Source organism: Thermobia domestica, chromosome 7 (genome assembly GCF_964235325.1).
Source record: "Thermobia domestica chromosome 7, izTheDome1.hap1.1, whole genome shotgun sequence".
Lineage (NCBI taxonomy): Eukaryota > Metazoa > Arthropoda > Insecta > Zygentoma > Lepismatidae > Thermobia > Thermobia domestica.
Window position 1 is genome coordinate 181613097 of NC_137460.1, and position 23067 is coordinate 181636163.

The window sequence follows — 23067 nt, forward strand, 5'->3', positions numbered from 1 at the left end:
AAAACAGTCCTTCAGGGAGTCAAGAGATCACCTCTTTCACCTTCATTTAAATCCTGTATTATTTCCATAATCCCGAGAGAACCATTAAATTATAATCATACTAATACAAACTAGCTGTGGTCATTATTTTAGGGTAATATTAAAGCATTGTTGTTAATACTTAACTATTGCACTCCATTATTATAAAATCTATTTTCCTGAGCAAACTCTTTACAGAGAATTTCTAGATAATAATATTCTATATGACTGATTTTGTTTTCACTTATTCTCCTTCTTCTATACCTATATACTGGGATTTTCTATTTAAATGAATATGTTATACAGTCTTCATTGCCAGTCTTTCATTTGATTGCAAAACACAGAATATCGTTCTTTTTCTCTTTTACAGTATTCATATGACACAAATCAGAGGTGTATAAAAACGAATATAACACAGGCACAGATAAACCTAACTTTTCTAAACAATAATGCTTTGTATTATTTATAAATTTACAACATAAATAATATTAAGAAATGCAACATGCAATTATGTTTTAACACATCTGCTTTAACATTGTCAGAAAAAATTTAATAGAGATCGCATTCCTTACTTGGAAAAAACTCCAAGAATATTGATTTTTATAAACACATAATTCGCACTGAAAATTATCTTAATATATGCAGGGATTAAAATAAACAGCGTTAAAACATGGCAATAAAAAACATACAAAGATGTACAGCTAGTATTCAATTTAAAACCTATCACGACTATTGGCAAAATTATCACAGGAATAAATACTGTCGACATTTTTATTTTCATTTTGTGCGGATAATAATAATAATAATAATAAAATATAATATTTTACTGCCATACGCAAGAGCACAATGAAAAATGCACTTCTTACGGTCCTCTAACTATGGCGAACGGCTGGAACTAACGTCATGTCCATTTTTCATCATGATTCTTATTGACTGTTAAACGAAAGATGCAACACTACGTGTAATACATTATAAAAACAAAAATATAACGTCCTCTCGTATTTCACAAAATTTTAAGAATGTGTTGATTGAAAGAACACATAACATGCTCTGTCGTTCTATTGTTTACTTTTAATAACAACTTACAAAATTAAGTTAAATCTTATACGACTATTTGTTCACCGGTCACAATGCAAATCCAAAGAATAATTGTCAAATGGGAAGATATTAATTAACATTAATGAGTTCCAGTGGAGATGTGATTATAGAGATGTGTGTCTCAGTGTGTTTCTATTTCATTTAGTCTCCATTTGAATTAGAGCAAAATAATACAATAAAGAAAAAAGTGCTCTGCTTAGTTCACAATTATTTACATCACAAACGAACGCAATACAGAGTCACGACATCAAATTAATTAGTTCTTTCTTTCTTTTATTAAACTCATAGGAAGCCTGGGAAGCGATTTTTATGGTTTCCTTTTTTTTTTTTTTTTTTTTTTAAATCATTATATATATCGGTTTCCTATTAGATGCAGTTATTACACACAAAATATGTAACAATAGTACGTAACTGAAATTATGCAAATCACTAACAAAATAAAAAAGAATCTGTGTATAGATGGACACACAGGAATGAGAAGAGGTTTTATATATATCTATATATATAATAATAAATTACATACTCCAAGTTATTTACAAATACATTCATGATATTCATGAACAAATACAAATTAACACGCACATAACACTACCAGTTTGTCGATCAAATGTCAGCACCCACAACGTTCCTTCATTTCTAATTGCATATTCTTACACAACCATTATTTCACTTTTCTGTTTATTTGTTTATTTTACCTCTTGTCTTAATTCACTACACTAAAGTACAAAGATACTTTCAACATTCATTATAAGGATTCTTCGAAAGCAGCCATTAAGTCACTTTGCAAATTCATATCAATCTGGCCTGCCATCTGTAAAAGAAAAGAGAAAGAGAATATAAGCAATTTATATGAGAAACCAGTGTAATTAGTTACTTCTTGAGAGTATTAATGAAATTAGGATTTTTCACTTATTTTAAAATATCATTAAGATATCAAGAAATTACATGCTTATTTTAAAGAATCAACTGACGAAGTTCACTTCCCTACGACCTACGTAATCATTCACCGATTCAAACTTTTTAGGTCTGAAAGCTAAAATATCTTAAATCCCAACTATATATACAACTACATGAGCTGACATAAATTGAAGGTGTACTTCCGGTTGGCGTGGAAAGTTGGAATTTGGCATGATTGTAGCTTTCCGAGATTAACCGACAGGAAAATTGGCAAAGTGAATATTTTTAATTTTTAAGGGGTCTAAAGGAGGGATGAAGAATTTCTCCATGTTATTTAAATGGGTGTTTTTTGGACCTATAATCTCATGTTTTAGATATTTGGAATTGAATAAAAACTTAAAATTCTGTATGCTTATACGTTTTCGTTAGCGTTAACTAAGTAAATCGCTAAAAATAAGAATTTCCAACTGTAGAGTGGTTTTATGAGGAACTGAAAAATCTTTCCCATGTTATTTATATGGGATATACACACCCCAAAGTGTTTAGGCACTTCCGGCAGGATTAGAATGATGAAATTTCGCATGATTGTAGCCTTTCGGGACTAACCTACAGGAAAATTTCCAAAGGTGAATGTTTTTAGTTTTAAAGGGATCTAAAGGGGGGGGGGGGGTGAAGAAATTCCCATCTTATTTACATGGGCGTTTTCTCGGGATACAAAATCTTATCTTTTAGATAGCTGAAACAGAAAAAAAAAAAAAAATGAAATTTGGTAGAATTGTGGATTTAAGAGGTGCGAGGCCGTCGGCCGAGTAAACGTGAGGGTCACGGGGCGTAGCCCCCAGCTGTGCCAAATTCAGGAAATATAATTAAAGAGCAAATGCACAAAATTCTCTCTTGATGCAAAGGCTGATACATAGGAGATGCGAGGCCGTAGGCCGAGCAAACGCGGGGGTCTGGGTGCAGAGCTCCAGCTAGCCAAAGGGTAGTTTTACATAAAACTAAATACTGCTTACCAAGTTACCTAAATTATAAGGGAAATGCAAAGATAACACTCAGAAAATTATAAGTATCTGGTTACTATAAACACACACACACAGATGATTGTCAAAATAAAAGAGAAAAAAAAGTTCTTAGCAGATTAATATGGCGCCGGACCATCTTTCGCCTTCAAAACAGCTCTTATAGCTCTTATGCGATATGGAATCAAGTCTCAGAAATCGTGAATGGTTGCAAATTGAGTATTACACCATTTCGCATAAAGTGCATCACTCGGTTCTATGAGAGAAGATGCAGGTGTAAGTTTGCGCTGGATTTATGTCTCCAAAACGGACCACAGATGCTCAATCATGTTCAAGTCTGGAGATGGGGCGAACCAGGGGAGGTCTTGAACTTCATCCATGTGTTTCTTAAACTACTGTCGCAAAAGCTCCGGCTGCGTGAATAAGCTCATTATCGTATTGAAATACGACATCATTGACCGGAAACATCTGGATCATAAGAGACACATGGTTCCCTAAAATAGCGACATATTCATGGGCAATGACACGACCGATAAGCGTAGGCCTACTGAAAACCAAGATACTGAGGCCCATATCACAGTGGCACTCCCTGCATATCATATCCCTCTTTGATCGTCCTAAACGTAAACACAGCTCATGGTTTGAAATAAGGTGAACGATTACTCATCCAAACGTATCACATATTTCCAGTCATCAGTGGTCAATGTTGCATGTTCGCGGCACCAGTGACGTCGTGCTGAAGTGTTACAGTTTCTTACCAGCTGTTTCGTCCATGTAACACGATCCCGTATGTTTATGTCACATACCACGAGGAGGAATGTGATTGTGACAGGCAGTGGGAAGTACTGCTTGAATTTCTCTGTCACTTGCACCGTAGTCGCACAACAATTCTTTAATGCTCAGCGGGACCTGTCACTGAGGGTTTTCTTCCGACTGCTGTTCCTCTTCTCTGATATGGTTTTGTCTTGAGTTTTGTAGGACCTTATCACTTTGGACATTGTCTCTTTGTGACACATCCAATATATTAGCTAGCCACTTTCGTCACGCTCGCAACATATAACCGAGCACTAATAATTTTGGCCTCTTAGGAAGTAACGGAGGTTGCTCATTTTATAGTTGACTGCACGCTGCCGTTGTACTGCTTCTCACTATGCTTGTCCTGGCATAAACATCCCGGAGTTGCGGTCGCCACCTGATTGATGATATTCCAGACACTTTATGTGTTTCCATTATATTAATAAGTATATGTAGTTTCGCTCAAATACTTCGGATTCAATTTTACGTTAAAGAGGTTTCCAACCGTCTTTCCTCTGACTATTATACTTTTTTCCTGTTGCAAATTAAGTCCCATGACACTGGTTATTGCACAGTCAGCGACAAAAGTTCTTTCCGTTTGGTAAAATTTATTTTGGGAATAACGGTGGTATGGCTGGAACGTACAGAAAATTACATTCTTTTTAATTTTACGAAACTAATTTCATTAAGGGGAAAGAACTTTTGCCCCTGGGTGCAAATACTTCTTAAACCGAAAATTGAATTTAGAAAGGGGGAGAAGACAGTACAAGAATTAAAAGATGTTCATTGAAATGAGTTTACTGACTCCAGCACTACAGCAATTCCAGGAGAAAATGTGTTGTTATTGAAAATACGAGATACCGTAGGTCGTATTTACGACAAGAACTGTTGCATTTTCAAAATTGAAGAAACAAATTACGAAAACAACGATCTTATTATTTACTTTTCCCATCCACGTAGACTTAGAACTTTTTTCCAAACTTCTAAAAATGACAAAGTATGAATGTCAATTAATGAGATCGTACGGAAACTATTATTAATACAGTTCACAACTGCTGAAAGTTGAAGCTGCGATATCATGAAAAATATGTACAGAAATCAGTCAAGTTTTCTTTTAGCAATGATATTTTAAGAAGATACAAAGAGCAGGATTGATAGTTGACAGTTTTTTTTTGTGTTTTTGTGAAATTATATATATATATATATATATATATATATATATATATATATATATATATATATATATATATATATATATACACTAGTGTTACTTTCTTGGTTGCCTTTATATATTAATAATACTTATGTAGAAGTTTCGGCAATTTAATACTGCCTTCATGAGATAAGTTATGCTGCTATGCGTGAAAGTGATGTTACATTGCCGAAAGTGTTATACATGTAGTATTAATATATATTTGGTGCTTTGGTCAGTTTTATTTTAATAATAATAGTTGAATATTTCCAAAGCTAAAATGAATAAGGTTCAAGAGGTTACTTCTTTAAAATTTACTTACTGCTGCTCTTCTTCTTCTCTCTTGCTCTCGAAGCCTCTGTCGTTCACGTTCGGAAACAGATTTATCGCTCCCTTGACTATGACTTGGACTATCTTCTGGTGTAGGTGGAGGTTTCATGTCTTCTTGTCTATTTTGCTCTTGCACAGCTTTCCTGTACAAAAAGAACCATCAATAAGAAAACAAATAGGACAGTAATTGGAATGAATACTAATTATATTTACTCCGTTTTAGTATGGACGTTCTTTCGTAACAAAACATTAACCATTGAGTTAAATCTAGATTGAAAAAATAAAACACATCAAAGTTATTAGACATTTCAGAATTGAAACGTAACAAGACGAGACGAAAATCTGTTTACCGAAGTTCTCTGTCATGAAGGACGAATTTTAATTATATCCAATATATTTCTAGCTAGCTTTTCTTCTCGATTCTTACATACAGGACACTCAATACGCATGTAACTTCCTATTTCTTACATATTTGTCTTTCATAGTCAAAATATATACATAATTCTCAGGTTCCTTTCTACCAACTTGGAGTTTATTTAAAAGTATATATAGGATATGAAAAATACACGAAAAAAATATATATTCAATAATAAATCACTGATGAGACTGAATGATAACTGACAGTGAATAATTTAATTATTGTTCCGACAAAAAAACTATACTTTCTACTGAAATTGGATGATTACTACCAGTAGATAATTTAATTCCGTGTAACGTGGGTTCCTGTCACCACGGCATGGCGCGTCCTCAGGTTGCGGATCGAGGAGAAGGCCTCTAGATATAGAGGTTAGCTGCGAATATACTGAATAAGCAGTCGCGGACAGCCGACTAGGAGTGGTCCTCCAGCTTGGGGGTTTGGGTAGGGCTAACAACCTCATCCTGTAAAAAAAAGCACTTGTTCAGAAATATTCACAAAAGCCTCGGACAAGGACTGATAACTTGGCACGACCTCAGCAAAAGAAAATGGACATGAGATTTGGAACATGGAATATTAGGAGTCTTTATAGGGCAGGCGCGTTAAAATCCGTAACGAGTGAGTTAGAGAAATACAAGATGGACGTAGTAGGAGTTCAGGAAGTTAGGTGGGAAGGAAATGGGTCTGAGAATTCCGGAAATTATACGTTCTTTTACGGGGAAGGAAACAAAAATCACCAGTTAGGAACAGGGTTTTTCGTTCATAAACGTATATTACCAGCAATTAAACGGGTTGAATTTGTCACTGACAGACTTTCTTTTATTACTCTTAAGGGACGGTGGTGTGATATTGTTTTAAATGTACATGCCCCAACTGAAGATAAGGATGACGATATAAAAGACAGTTTTTACGAAGAAGTGGAACAGATATTTGACCAACTCCCGCGATACCATATGAAAATTCTATTAGGGGATTTCAATGCGAAGGTAGGACGAGAGGATATTTTCAAGCCGATTATAGGGAACGAAAGTCTGCATAAGGAAAGTAATGACAACGGTGTTAGACTCGTAAATTTTGCAACATCCAAAAACCTAATCGTGAAGAGTACAAAATTCCCACATCGCGACATTCATAAATACACTTGGACATCACCAGACGGGAAACACATAATCAAATTGATCACGTTTTAGTAGATAGAAGAAGGCAATCTAGCATAATTGATGTCCGGTCGTTTAGAGGGGCTGATTGTGACACCGACCACTACCTGGTAGCAGCGATAATACGAGAGAGGTTATCGTTGAATAAAGGTAATATTCAATGTCCGAAAACGGAGAGATTCAATTTAAACAAATTAGAAGAGAGCCAAATAAGAGAGAAATACCAGATTGAAGTTTCGAATAGATTCTCGGCTTTAGAAGATTTGGAGTGCACTAGTGTTGAGGATACCTGGATTGAAATTAGAGATAGCATTAAAATTTCAGCAAAAGAAAAATTGGGACACGCGGAAATACGTAGGAACAAACCATGGTTCGACCAGGAATGCATAAAACTAGCAGAGAAGAGAAAACAGGCAAAATTACTCTGGCTACAAAATCCGAATGAAATAACTACACAAAATTTCGCAGATATCAGGCGGGAAACTTCCGAAACTTTTAGAACAAAGAAGCGCGATTTTCTGAAAGCTAAAATTAAGGAACTTGAAGATAATAGTAAAAATAAAAACATTCGGGACATGTATAAGGGAATCAATGAATTTAAGAAAGGCTATCAACCTCGTGCTTATATATTAAAGAAATCTGACGGTACAGTTCTCACTGACACGGATAGCATCTTAAATAGATGGAAAGATTTCTTTGACGATTTGCTTAACACGCAACCGAAAACTAGTGTGCGTGGAGAAAAGGAGATACACACCGCAGAACCGTATATCCCAGAACCCAACCGAATAGAAGTAGAAACTGCTATAAAGAAATTAAAGAAACACAAATCTCCGGGTGTAGATGAAATTCCGGCTGAGTTAATTTTAGCTGGAGGCGAAAAATTATGGAACAAGATACACAAACTCATTCTCCTTATCTGGAACAAGGAAGAATTGCCACAAGAGTGGAAAGAATCAATCATTGCTCCAATTCACAAGAAAGGCGACAAAACTGACTGTAATAATTATCGAGGCATATCTCTTCTGTCAACATCCTATAAAATTCTTTCAAATATTCTATTAGCAAGACTGACCCCATACGCAGATGAAATTATTGGAGATTATCAATGCGGATTTAGACGGAATCGATCAACTATCGACCAAATATTTACCATTCGCCAAATACTCGAAAAAAAAGTGGGAATACAATACCCCGGTACATCAACTATTTATTGATTTTAGAAAGGCGTACGACTCGGTTAGGAGAGAAACATTATACAACGTTCTTACAGAACTTGGAATACCGAGAAAGCTAATTAGATTAATTAAGATATGTTTAAATGAATCCCAAAGTAAAGTCCGGGTAGGAAAATTTTTGTCCACGAGCTTTCACGTCGAAAATGGCCTGAAACAAGGAGATGCGTTGTCGCCATTATTATTTAACTTCGTTCTGGAATACGCTATAAGGAAAATCAAAGATAGCAACCAGGGTCTAGAATTGAACGGTATTCACCAGGTTATGGCATATGCTGATGACGTAAATTTAATAGGTGATGATAGGAGAACAATAGAAAGAAATGCAGAGATCTTATTAAACGCTTGCAGGGACATGGGTTTAGAAGTAAATGCAGAGAAAACTAAATATATGGAAGTGCGTCGGGACCGGAATACAGCAAATTATGGATGCGTTAAAATATTAAATAATACTTTTGATAAAGTGGATACTTTCAAATACCTAGGATCAATATTAACAGAGGAAAATCATATTCACGGAGAAATTAAATGTCGCCTAAAAGCAGGGAATTCGTGTTACTATTCGGTTCAAAATCTCTTGTCGTCGCGAATTCTGTCGAGAAATTTGAAGCTTAAAATATATAAAACGGTAATCATGCCTGTTGTTTTGTATGGCTGCGAAACATGGTCACTTACTCTGAGGGAAGAACATAGACTGAAAGTATTTGAGAACAAGATCCTGAGACGAATATTCGGACCCAAGAGGAACGGGAATGGGGAATGGCGGAAACTTCATAACAAGGAACTACATAATTTATATGGTTTACCCAACATTGTTAGGGTCGTTAAGTCTAGGAGGCTTAGGTGGGCGGGTCATGTAGCTAGAATGGAAGAAAGTAGAAACGCTTTCAAAGTCTTGACAGGAAGACCAATCGGAAAACGACCATTAGGAAGACCTAGGCGCAGATGGGAGGACAATATTAAGATGGATCTCGCAGAGATTGGAATACAAAGTAGAAACTGGATGCAGTTAGCTAAGGATAGAAGTCAGTGGAGAGCTTTTGTGAACGCGGCATTGAACCTCCGGGTTCCATAGGCCATAGAGTTAGTTAGTTAGTTTTTTAGATAATTTAATTATTGTTCCGATGGATGAACTGTTTCCAACTTATTTCAGTAGCTTGAATGAATCAAATTTACTGGTACTCGTCTCGTTTGATATAGATGGTATAATGACTTTGAACGTATTGCACATACAATGGAAGACTGTGACATCGATGATAAATCCTGGAATGTCGCAGTGCAGTGCCACGTTTGCTAGGAGGTTGTATGTCATTTCTACACTTTATGTACGTTGAAGTGGCATGTGAAAATAGAGCACAATAAGATTTATTTTCATTTTTCTTCTTATCACAGAAGAGCAGAGAAGGCGAAAAATATATATGCTGTTTACAAAGATGGTGCCATTGCCAGAAACTTCCAGTTCCACTCAAACATTAGAAAATGAAATAGAACCTTTGAACTTGTTGGTCTCACAGTTATGTCCTGTACGCTAAAGGAGGCCACTTGGTGCTTCTCTCATTCTCTTCCAATATATATCCATACAGATAATTATCAATTTAATAGAAATACTTAATAGAAGTTAAAACAACATCTTATGTCTCATTTGTCAACTGTTAAGTGGCGTTAGGGAAAACTCCGTATCAAGGCTATCCCATTTAGACAGAACCCTGTTAAATCGCCAGCTGCATCATCCATGGGCTCCTGTACACTCATGGAATTAACTGGTTTACTCCTCTAATAAGCATCTTGATGAGAGAGCAACATTGTAAATGCAGAATTCTGCAACTGTGTAGCAGGTCTTGTTAACGACATTCCCAAAACTCGGAACAGTTTGACTCACGGTGTATTCCGATTTTTGAAAGCGTATAATCGCAGTTTAGTATATTGTTTAAAGCGCTCTACCACTGAGCCACCGTATTCTCTTATGAATGATGTAAGTTGTTTAGAAAGTATTTAGCCTATGGAGGTCAAAACTGAGAATACATGAGTGTAGGGGCACCAAATTCTACTTCGCCCCGGGCGCCGAAATCTCTCGCTACGGCTCTGTTATTATTATTACTTGGATATTTCTGACATTACAAATCTACTGTCGTCTTAAGTCTTGTAAGCAATTTTTCCATTTCTGAATGGCAAAAAGGAAACAAGCTTTTCTCTTTATTTCAAGGCACCATCTTTAAGGTAATAGTGAAACAAAAAATATGCAACAGAATAACTAACTGTCCAAATCTGCAACTTACTTACGAAGGAAACAAGAAATCACTATGCTATCCCATCATAGTAAGACAGCGTTAACGAAAATTATTCTTCCTCCTCCTGTAACCTCATTACATATTTAATTTCATGGAGTTATGTAGCAATACGATATTTATTTAACGTACGAGATATTAAAATTTCAATTTGGATGCATAAATTCATATCTACTAAATTTTCGTTGCAAGGACAAAACATTCCAAGACTTAGGATTGAAATAAGGAGTGTTAAAAAAAGACTAAAATTGGTACGAATATTTTCTGTTATCTATGACTATAGTAAGGTAAAAGCACATAATATACAAATAAAATAAATGAGTACAGTTTCACTACGCATCATAAATACTGTCTTTAGGTTTGGGACGTTTTCAGCTTTCTCCTTAATATGCTGTCTGATTTATTTGTGTTGAGTTGATTTTCAGTTTAACGTCCCTTTCAGCAGCTACGGGGCCTACTGATTAACGTAGAATCCGAATCAAATAAAAAATACACCGCCTATCAGTTAGAGGTAACAGATGAAGCTCTTTAGATATGCAAGATAAGCTCTAACCTTTGAAAATTTTAAACTTCCATCTTAACCAGGCTAAAAAATTGTTTTGAACAGATTCTATAGCATTTATGAAGTACTATTTCAAATAACAGTGCCGTACTCCAAATGAGAACGCACGTTGCAAATGTATAAAGTTTTACAGGTGTTGATATTCGAAAAATTGCGGCAAAGCCATTTTAATATAGCTAAGTTTTTCCTAGCCTTAGAAGTTATTACCTGTAAATGCTTACAAAATAATAGTTTGTTATCTAAAATTATCCCTAAATTCTTGGTATAGGTTCCAAAATCGATTCTCTGTTTACCGACTGTGTAGTTATATAAAAGGAGATCAGTTTTCCTTGAGAAAGTTACACCTTTAGTTTTGGTAATATTCAAAGACAAAATATTGTTTCCAGACCCCTTGACAACTGATTCAATATTCTCTTGTAAAGTAACTTGATCTTGAAGGGTTTTAATTTCCTTAAAAAATTTTATGTCGTCGGCATACATCAAATATCTACAAGTTAACTTCTCAGATATATCATTTACATACAGCAGAAACAACAAAGGACCGAGATTGGAGCCTTGAGATACACTAGATGTTATATTATGAATAGAAGACATATAGCCGTTATACCTTACTTTGAATTTCCTATTATTTAAGTACGAATCTAGTCACTTTATTATTTGATTCGATAATTTGTACTTATACAACTTACTTATTAATAAGTGATGAAGTAATTTGTTAAAAGCTTTGGCAAAATCAAAGTAAATAACATCAGTCTGACCACCCGATCGAATAACAGAAAACAAACTATGAACAAAGGATGCCAAATTTGTAATAACTGATTTACCATTTATAAACCCATGTTGATTTATGTCTAACTGATCACATACAGCATCATACAAGTATTTGTACATTATTTTTTCAAAAATTTTAGGAATAACATTCATTATAGAAATTGGTCTATAATCATTAATTTTGTCATCTTTAGTCTTGGGTATTGGTGTTACGGCTACAATTTTCCAAGCTTCAGTATAAATATTTTCATTTAAACTCAAATTAAACAGGGATGCTAACACTGGTGAAATTACCTCAGCCACCACACCTTTTATAATGAAAACAGGTATTCCATCTATACCAGACGCACTTACGAGGAAACGGTCTCAAGTGTAAACAACCGATTTAGCTGGGGTCCGGATATGTGTTACGGGAGATCAAATTAGGAGACACGTATTTTGGCGTTTGGGCCCATACGCAGAAATTTCCGAAATACGGGGCCCCAAAATGCCCCAACATTCCATAACTAGGAAGCGAATGACGTTACTTGTACACAACCGATTTGGCTGGGGTCCGGATATGTGTTACGGGAGACCAAAGTAGGAGACACGTATTTTGGCGTTTGGGCCCATACACAGAAATTTCCGAAATACGGGGCCCCAAAGTGCCCCTCCATGCTATAACTAGGAAGCGAATGACGTTACTTGTACACAACCGATTTGGCTAGGGTCCGGATATGTGTTACGGCAGACCAAATTAGGAGATACGTATTTTGGCGTTTGGGCCTATACGCAGAAATTTCCGAAATACGGGGCCCCAAAATGCCCCCACATTCTATAACTAGGAAGCGAATGACGTTACTTGTACACAACCGATTTTTCTGGGGTCCGGATATGTGTTACGGGAGACCAAATTAGGAGAGACATATTTTGGCGTTTGGGCCCATACGCAGAAGTTTCCGAAATACGGGGCCCCAAAATGCCCCCACATTCTATAACTAGGAAGCGAATGACGTTACTTGTACACAACCGATTTGGCTGGGAACCGGATATGGCTATTATAAGAACCAAGTCGAAGAGATGTATTTTTTTTTTTTCGACCGAACCTGACAGGCCGGCAAACTTTACTTCCGCCTCACTACCCGGTTTCCTGACAACACACGCCGTATCGATTAAATATTAATGTTTACTCTCTTGCATAAAAATGTTCCACCCAGTTTCCACACATCCTAGCCAAAATGTGCAAGATATAGAAATACAGGCGAAACTCGCAAACATTCTTTTGCTCCGTTGACACCCTCGTGGTCAGCAGATCCACCTTCGACGGCTCGTGCCAGCTGAACATTTTTTCAGAATTGCATGGGTACCATATATGTCAACTTCATGGCCTTATTGAAAATCTAGCAATATGGGACCATGTATATTCGACATTCCTTTTTGTGGGACCTAACAACAAAAACAAGTCACATACTTTAGCATATATATTAACATCTTATTCCAAGCCAAGCCAACATTCCGTACCATTAACGTCATTCGCTTCCTAGTTATAGCATGAAGGGCAACTTTGGGGCCCTGTATTTCGGAAATTTTTGCGTATGGGCCCAAACGCCAAAATACGTGTTTCCTACTTTGGTCTCCCGTAACACATATCCGGACCTCAGCCAAACCGCTTGTGTACAAGTAACGTCATTCGCTTCCTAGTTATAGCATATAGGGGCATTTTGGGGCCCCGTATTTCGGAAATTTCTGTGTATGGGCCCAAACGCCAAAATACGTGTCTCCTAATTTGGTCTCCCGTAACACATATCCGGACACTAGCCAAATCGGTTGTGTATAAGTAACGTCATTCGCTTCCTAGTTATAGCACGTGGGGGCACTTTGAGGCCCCGTATTTCGGAAATTTCTGCGTATGGGCCCAAAAGCCAGAATACGTGTCTCCTACTTTAGTCTCCCGTAACACATATCCGGACCCCAGCCAAATCGGTTGTGTACAAGTAACGTCATTCGCTTCGTAGTTATAGCATGTAGAGGAACTTTGGGGCCCCGTATTTCGGAAATTTCTGCGTATGGGCTCAAACGCCAGAATACGTGTCTCCTACTTTGGTCTTCCTTAACACATATCCAGACCCCAGCCAAATCGGTTGTTTACACTTGAGACCGTTTCCTCGTTAGTTCTTTAAGGATTTAAGAGCATCTCTTACACTTCTAGTTGTAATAGAAGTAGTTTCCTCTCACAGAAAGTTTCTAGTGATGTTAAATAATTAGTTGTATTACTAATAATTGAAAATGTCTGGTAGACTGATGCAAAGTACTCTGCAAATAAATTTGTTAGCGACTCACAGTCAGTAACCAAAGAATCAGTTACTACAATTCCAGTTGCAGTTTTGTTTTTGCCCTTGGATACATATCTCCAAAATTTCTCAGGATTACTATTTAATTGATTTTCTATTTAATATAGTAAATACGTTTGTCATCTTTTAATTGGGTCTTAAAGACCTTGCGGTAATTGACAAATAATAAATAGTCTTCATGATTTGATGAAATTTTATACCTTTTGTGTGCTAAATTCTTAGCTTTTAATAAAGAAACAGATTTTTGGAGTATCAACAAGGAGATTTAGATGTTCTTGACCTAGATTTCGGAATATTTGTTTCCATAGCTAATACAATTGCTTTTTCAAAAATCAAAACAGCTTAATTTATATCTGGTTTTAACAAGATATTATACCAATCAGTGTTAGCTAGTTGTTGATTTAATGCGTAATAACCACCTTTAACAAATTGAAAGCGTTCAGAGAACTCATTTATTTTACAACTTTTAGGTAAAAACACAATGGTTTCAATCGGATAATGAAAAGTATCAGGATGCACCATGCACTGATTAGTTTTTTTTGACATAGAAGTAGCATTTGTGATAACAAGATCAAGAGCAGAAACTGAGGGTTCAACACACAGGTTATTATATATATATATATATATATATATAAAACAGACAATTGCTGAAACTTCAATTTGGAATAATAATGTATTCCTGGAAGCTGTTCATTGTTTAACCAATCAATTTTGGATATGCTGAAATTCCAAAACTCAATATATCATTTTCCAAAGGATTCAACCTACTAGAAATGTGGTTCAGGTAATTTTCAAAATTCACAGGGGAAAATGCTGGTAGAAAATAAACACACGATATTAAAAGATTCTTTGCAGTATTACATTTTAGTTCAATCCAGACACATTCACTTATAAATTCAAGATCAGGCCTGCGATTCAGCATAAAGTTTTCCTTATTGCTATCAGAGATCCACCACCTCTTTGACATGACTCTTCGTTATATAATCTATCGGCTCTAAAACATATAAGTATCTGGGGGAATAACCGTAGTCTCTATGAATATCGGATAACTGTGTTTCTGTTACCGCGATTATATCATTCACAGTCAGAGATTGAAGAGAAAAAAATCACTACTTTTAGTTCTTAATCCACGAACATTTTGATACCAAATTTTAAGGTTTAGGTTCGTCATGCCTAGTAGGAGAATTATGATTGGTAACTTTGCCATAAATACACAGTTTACCATATAAAGGTCCTATGAGAATACCAGTAGGCCACACTTTAGGATCGTTGATTCGGGAGAAATCTGATTCATTCACCTCTATATGGAAGGAAGAGTAAGAATTATGTTTGGTTTTCAATACGGTGCAAACCACTTCTTTCACATTGAGTTCCTTAACAATTCCTTCAACTTCTTCACTAGTAACTAACGGGTTAAATCTTCTAACAAAAAGTGCTTTTTTTCTTGATTTCGATACCAGATTTGAATTAACTGAGCCGCAGCCAACGGCGAATTTCCTTGGTTCTCTCCGAGAATCTGAAATCGGCAAATTGTTAACTTTCCGAGCTTGAAATGGTTTGTTATTTTTAGATATTACTCGAGACCAGAGTGAAGATGTTAACTTAGAGGATATTTACTCAGCTTTTCCAGTTTCACTATTATCCGTTAAATTTGGGAAATGATTTTGATCATTGATGTTAGGAGTCGGTGTAAAGTCTTGTTCTAAGTCCTGGTTAGAAGTTGAAATCTTACGGGTGTACACTTGCTCTCCAATTAACAGACCTCTCAACAAAGAGTTTTCTTTCCTCAAACTTACAATTTCATTTTTAAGTTCAAGAAGTTCATGTAAAAGTTCACTCTTGATCTTGTTTACACTAAATTCAAGTAATTTTGATATCATTTCAAAGTTCATAGAAGAACCCTTACAACAAGATAACTGGCTATCTTGTCTCTTTTCATTTTCAGAGATACGTAGTTGCCTACCACTAGTTGAACTACCACAAAAAAAACCTTTTTGAACACAAGCATTACATTTAAATTCACTTAATTGGATATGTTCCTTTTTACTTATTTGTTCAAAACAAGCTGAGTGACATTTTCTTTGACATGCATTACATTTAACAGTCTTTTGCTTTCCACATATACACTGATCACATTGTGGACAATTATCTGCTACTAAAGGTGCCATTTAATATAAAAATAGTAACACTAGTTAAAAAAATAGACAATGAACACACACACACAGATATACAATAGACTCTAAATGTCCAAAAAGGAATCTGTTCACAAATTAAAAAAAAAAAAAAAAAATAATCAGCTTCTCGACCTGCCAGAGGATCTAAAATTGCTGAAGACCTCACGACTCAACCTATTATATTGTGAAGCTTAGGAACAGAGAAGATGGAAAGGTCCCTGCTTAGCCACCTGAGAGCCCTGCTGCGAGATACTAATGCACCTTGACTTACTGCTCACGGTGTTTCCAGCCCACCACGTGGAGGAAGGGACAGTTGCTCATTGATGGTAACTGGCCAGAAAAAGAGGCCAGAATTGGCCAGAAATAATAATAATAATAATAATATTTGTTTACAATATAGTTCTTAGGTAATTTCTCTACCTTAACGTAGGAATTATAATACTATTCATTGATTTAATATTCCTCTATCTGCTTTGGTTTCCTTCTACTGATCTTCTACATGTCATTCGGACTCAAACAATGTCTTAATATCCTTTTAATTTCCTTTCTATAACACTTCATTTAATGACTCACGTGATATGCTTCTCATCATAATCATCACAAACTTCAAGATCTTTCATCATTTCTTCTGCTATTGCTTATATTTCAAGTTCGCATTTTATATTTTCGTTAATAATACTACCAAGATATTGAAAATAGACACCTATTCAACTTCTTTGCTCAGACGTCTATTACAGCCTTAATAATTTTACCGCCACTGGTTTAATTATTTTCATTCTTATTATCGTTTCATATTGTTTTCAGAGCCTTTCCTTATATTCCCTGACATCACGTTAATTTTCGATTCCGCAGTAACAACCATTTCATCTCAAAGTAATGTATTAATTCTTATATCTCCTACAATCAACGTGTACTCTAATCAAACCCTTCTTCGCAACTGTTCTAGATGATAAATTATGCAATTGGAAGGCAAATTTGTTGTCAAATATCTCATCTTATTTTACCACCATATATCATTTCTTGCATACCAATTTTAAATGCTTGGTTGATATGTAAGTTTCTTCAGAGCCTTTTGTCTTTTATCCTAGGCTTCTTTAGTATCTTCATCCAAATTACTGAGACAAAGCAGCTAAAACCTTTCTAAATCAACGGACACTATATCCACTTCTTTCTTCCCATCTTTATACTATTTCTCCTCTCAAATCAAACTCTAACATAATTTCCATTGCCCACAGAATCTCTTTCATATTCCAATCTCAATTTTTGCTGCATGCGACACATTTTACTTCACTCTGTATACTTTTCCGTTCAAGCGAAATACACACATGGGCCACCAGAAACGGCAGGCTGATATCAGTGTCTGTAGACGGCATGTGCTATCAGTTGTCGGACAAAACGAACATAGTTAAGTGCAATCACATTGTGTGCACTCCTAAGACGATGTTAGCGAACGCCTATTATACAAATAAGTGTATTAGATCATATCCGTACACTGAGACTGAGAGTGTAACTTTTTAAAAAAAATCTTTGAAAGTGGCACACGTCAGGTAGACATTTTAATCACATCAACCTAATGTTTAACAACAGACATAACTTTCATTTGTTCTGCCTATGTTTTTACTTCTTCCATAGATTTAAATACTTTCAACACTGATCCATTCCATCTCGTACTCAAATTATTTGAGACGACGCGTCCCTCCTGTCCCCCTACCAGAGACGCCCGTGACATATTGAATTAAACAGGAGAAAAGAAGAGTGATCAACATATGTATGATATATTCATGATTTTCAGTAAATTTTTACAAAGTTCTTCTGGCGTTATTACTGAGCGCGCAGCTAAGATTTAGGTTATATATGAAGCTGATTTACGATCAACCCTCCCAAATGAATGCGTACATTTTGCGGGGCTTCTAAATGCCAAATGGATCAGTGGTTGCCCAGCAGAAATGTTGAACCTTTGAACGAGAAGTTGCAATATATATAAGTGGCGGCCGGTGGATTGTGGTTTCGGGTGTTGCAGTACGAACGATCGGAGATATAAAGTGGACTCATTGACTAATCAGCATAACTTTAGATGCAAATGCTATGTGACATGTTAAATAAAATTCTGTTTTTAAAAAAATAAAAATGCAAAACATTTAATCCGATTAATCACCTTATTTAATTAGTAAGTTCATTCTTCTCTCTTTGATTGGAACAAATTTGCCTAATACATGCTGGTTGAACTCTTGTATTCTTACTGTCAGGTCTTTTTCGATGGAAAGCATAACCAATGGTGATAACCTTTCTTCGGACATTCAATTTCTTGAAAGTGTCAATTCTTTTAGATGTGAAAAAAAAAAAAAAAAAAAAAACTCTTCTTCTTTCACTGACGCCATAGGTACAGTTAATATCAATTTCAGAAGCTTTATAGATTCACTAAATATTTTTTCTAGATTATTGTGAACAATTCATTCTAGCAAACCCAGTCCCTGACAGTGATCCGAATTCCTCTTCAGTGTAGACTGAAGAGAGTTCGTAGCAGAGATTAATGTTATAAAAAAATGTACATTGAACACGCTTTATTCACAATTTATCTAGGAAAATTTAAAATAAATTGTGGAAATGTAAATTTCCTTTCAAGGAATTTTATACATTTATTAATAGTGGAAAAGGACTTCTTAAAGCGATTTCCTACAGTTAAAGTAGAGACTATATGTTTAAAGAGTGAATTTCATTTTCCAAATCCAAAATTGTCACGTAAAGATTATTAAACTTTTGTTAATCTGTTTCGATAATTTTAAAGAAATGGTAGTTACTGGTAAATACAATAAATTGATCAATGCCGATTGATCAATTTTAGTTTCTCATTTATAGCACAATGTATCTATTAAGCTTATTAGTGAATGTTCTAAGGACATACAGAATATATGTGTTAATGCACTTTTGTTCACGTTAGTACATTTCCTTTCCACGGATATGTCCGAACAGAGATACTTCACGCTGAGATCTATATCATAGAGAATTTTGAGGAAGTGCTGTTTTTTTTTTACTTTACAGAGTTGGCAACTCTATTCATATATCAACACACACACACACACACACACACACACATACATACATGTGCGTAAAGGAAAAAAAAACTACATTCCAAATCATCCGTCTTGGTTGTTACGCAATGCACGATGAACACAATATATTTCCAAATGAGGCGAAACAATGTTTAAAAATGTCATACGTTCTGGAAAGCAACCTTGAAACCCGCCAGATATAGGAACAACATGTTAGCTGGGAGGGGTCCAAAGTATTTGAGGAAGGTCCAATACGTCTACGTAATAACGAACCTGTCTTATACTGTACCCGAAAAGATAAGTAATTCTTAATTACTGTCACACATATATTTAGGAAATATGATAGAACGATTATTTCTATAAGAAAAGAAAGAGTACATGATGAAAATATTTAGCGTACATCAATCATTTCTCTTTTAAACAAGTATAGTTCGTTAGGAAAGTCTACAAATGTTAGTCAAGTTTCGAAATTTTGGGGAGGTCCGGACCCTGTGGACCCCCTCATGGCTACGCCTCTGAGCATTGCTAACTAGTCCCAAATTCAATGTGGCGTTCCCCACCATACAGTTTTATCAAGAGTATAAAATATACTTATTTTATAAAAGAAATATGTATATACTAAAATACTATCCACAGAGGGAGGGGGGATTCTGCATATTGACTTATTAATATTTGGTTCATAAATTACTGTAGAAGAAACCTTCATTATCTATATAAGCTAAGAATTAACTTGTAAATGCGGATCTACTTTCATTTGATTTCTGCTCTACTACATATTTCCTTTCTTATTTTGTAATTCTGCTATCCCTTTTTTTTTAATTGTCATTATATTGATTTGCTTCAGTATAAGTACCGTAATTTAAAAATATGAATGCATAAAAACAAATTCCATTTGTTAATTGCTAGTGAAATAAAATTCAGAAAGCTTATTTAGCGCGAAAAACCTTCAAATTCAATGGAAACCGTGCTGTGTTGCAGAAGCACTGCAACGACCAGTCCCTTTAACTTCTGAGATAGGGGAAAGGAGACTTAACATTTGCTCCAATTGCCGCGCTGAAGGAATCTGGTCGTTGTATGCTCGCTGCAACACAATAGAAATCACAGACTCTGTGACGGATTATTTTTCGCTTTTTTAAAACGGATTAACGAAACGGACAGTTACAGAAGTTTAAAAAAAAAAAAAAAAAAAAAAAAAAAAAAAAAAAAAAAGTTATTTAAAGTATATATGGGAGTATCAGAAAGTATTTTTTCTGTTCTTTACTACTATTGCTAATAATATTTTTTTCTTGAAATACTTTGGTCGTTGCGCAACGCTGCAACATTAACATTAGTCGCCACTGATGATATATATATATATATATATATATATATATATATATATATAATTCATGGTTAGTTGGAAAGTGAACAAGAAGACTTACGAGATTGGCTTAAGGCCTCAACAAATAGAAGGAAAAAAAAGTACAATAACTATATATATACGTCTGTTAGATTTATCGAAAAACGTACTTGTTATACAGAAAATAAAATAAGAGCTGAGTAATACCGTACAAGTACAGAAAATACAATAATTGAAAGATTAAATCTGCGAAAATACAATCTATTACTGAAAAAATCATAACATAATGATATGATTATTTCTTGCAACTACTGGTCAAACAAGTGATTAAAATTAAATTTTAACTATTACAAAAATAAACAACATGTATATAAACAGAACAATCCTAAAACAAATCACATAGTAGAGATAACTTTATATACAAATCAATTTCTTCTTCTTCAAGCACAAGAAAATCAGATAACATAAAGAAAGGTGTTTTAAAGAAGAAAAATCTCCTCTAGCTCTTTACCTGGTGGTATGGTTCCTAATATAGAGGTTACATTACGTCTTTGCACTACCATACTTATTCTCTGAATTAGGAAGGTGCTTGCTTTATCATCACCAGATAATTGAGTGATGCGTTTACCTACTTCCTTTATAAAGCTGAGGTCTTCTTTGCCCCAGGATCCACTGGATTCAATGGCAATGGGCACAAATTGGTACTTCTCTGTTAGGTTACTGTATTTTCTTTTTTCTGTTTCCTTTCGACTGGCTACATTGCCTGCTTGGAGTGAAGAGAAAGGAAGGTTGGAAGGGGCGAAAGTATCTGTGCATGTAAAATCCAAAATCAATGATTTGCCTCTCTTTCAAGGTTTTAAGGTCATCCCATCTGGTCTTTTACCATCAGTTCTACTACATCCATTTGGCTCCCTTATTGCCGGTATACCTGCTGAAATGAGTGCTCTCATTATAATGTCATTGACATTCGAGTGTCGGGGATATCTACCTGTACTTTTTATGCAAGACAGTCCATGCAGTCCTTTTTTATCTACTGGATTCTTACATGACTGACATTTATGAGGTTCACATGTATTTGCTTCCAACCGTAACACAACAGCTATTCGAAAACTCTCATTACTGAGATGAAGGCCTAGAGGGGACGAAGGTAAAGCTTTAAGCCAAGCTCCTCCTCCTATGGATGATGCAGCAATTATTCTAGCCTTGTCTTCTAGGCTGTCTGAAGACCGTAGCAAAAAGGAGAAGTGTGATCTAAAGATAGGTTCTTACCATGTGGATTGCTTTGCTCTGGTACTAAATTCAGGTAATTCAGACCCAACTAGCAGTGACCAAGTGGAAGAACAATCTTTTACTTCAGAATCCATGTGGAAGCTTATATCCTGTTGGAGAAGTGATTCTATTAGACATCGGGAACCATAGAATAATGCCAAGAAGGCGGGAATAGCCAAATCTATGGCTCGTCGGATGCCTAATCCACCAAAACCAACTGGCAGAGAAGCCTGAAGCCATGTGTTATCCTCAAAGAATCAATTTAGGATAGATTCTAAACCAGATTTTACGGTGTTATCGAAGCGTTCTAATAAATCTTCTTCCATCCATGAAGGTGAACTTTCAGAAAATATAGTAATCTTGGAGTAGTAAATGATGTTCTTAATAAATAAAAGGCAGAATGTGCTGAGATTAATGACAGACGTGCAAAATGCATCTCCAGTTTGGTTATCTTCTCAGTTAATAAGGTTTTTCTTGATTCTGTTGAGAGGGCCGTTCCTTGGAGATATGCGTTTGAAGGAGACATTAATTGAATGCCTGGAGCTACCTCATTGTATGATATGAGGAGTATGTGCATATGCTCCTTCGTTGTTCCAAGAAAGCTAACTTCATATTTCGAAAAATTAAGGTGTAGATCAACTGTAATTCCCTGTGCATAGATCACTTTTAATGTATTTAATACGGTATCCGAATCTCCAGCTATGGTTCCATCATACCAAACATTCAAATCTGTGTGTATGTTATTGACTATGGACTGTAAAGTTATTGCGAATAATGCTGGGCCTAAAGGATCTCCTTGCTGTACTTCTCTTTGTGAAAAAATGATGTATTTACCATAATATAAATTGCTGGACTGAGCATAACTTTGGTGTACGTAGGGATAGATCGAAGGAAAATTTTCTTTTACGACTGATAACATTACGTTCCTGTCTATCTCATTAAAAGCATTCCTGAAATCAATTTTCAAGGTTTCTGGTGAGGATAAGAATAATATATGCGAGCCGCATGTGCTGCTGCTTCGGCTCCATATCGAATGCCTACTCCAAGTTGGTGTGGAGAGAGAAATTGAACTAGAGATTGTTTAATTCTCCCACAAATTATTTTGGATGAAAGTCTTCTCCACATATTCCC

General features: G+C 35.5%; 1 protein-coding gene across 1 annotated transcript in view; it reads right to left on the bottom strand.

Moving 5' to 3' along the window:
* Positions 1-324: 324 nt before the first annotated feature.
* Positions 325-23067, bottom strand: part of LOC145690599 (uncharacterized) — a 54730-nt gene continuing 31987 nt past the window's right edge. The window contains exons 4-5 of the mRNA XM_081765650.1: positions 5342-5492; positions 325-1927 (exon numbers count right to left, since the gene is read on the bottom strand). Of these exons, the coding sequence (XP_081621776.1) occupies positions 1862-1927; positions 5342-5492 (217 nt within the window). The 3' untranslated portion in view covers positions 325-1861. The remainder of the gene's footprint in view (positions 1928-5341; positions 5493-23067) is intronic.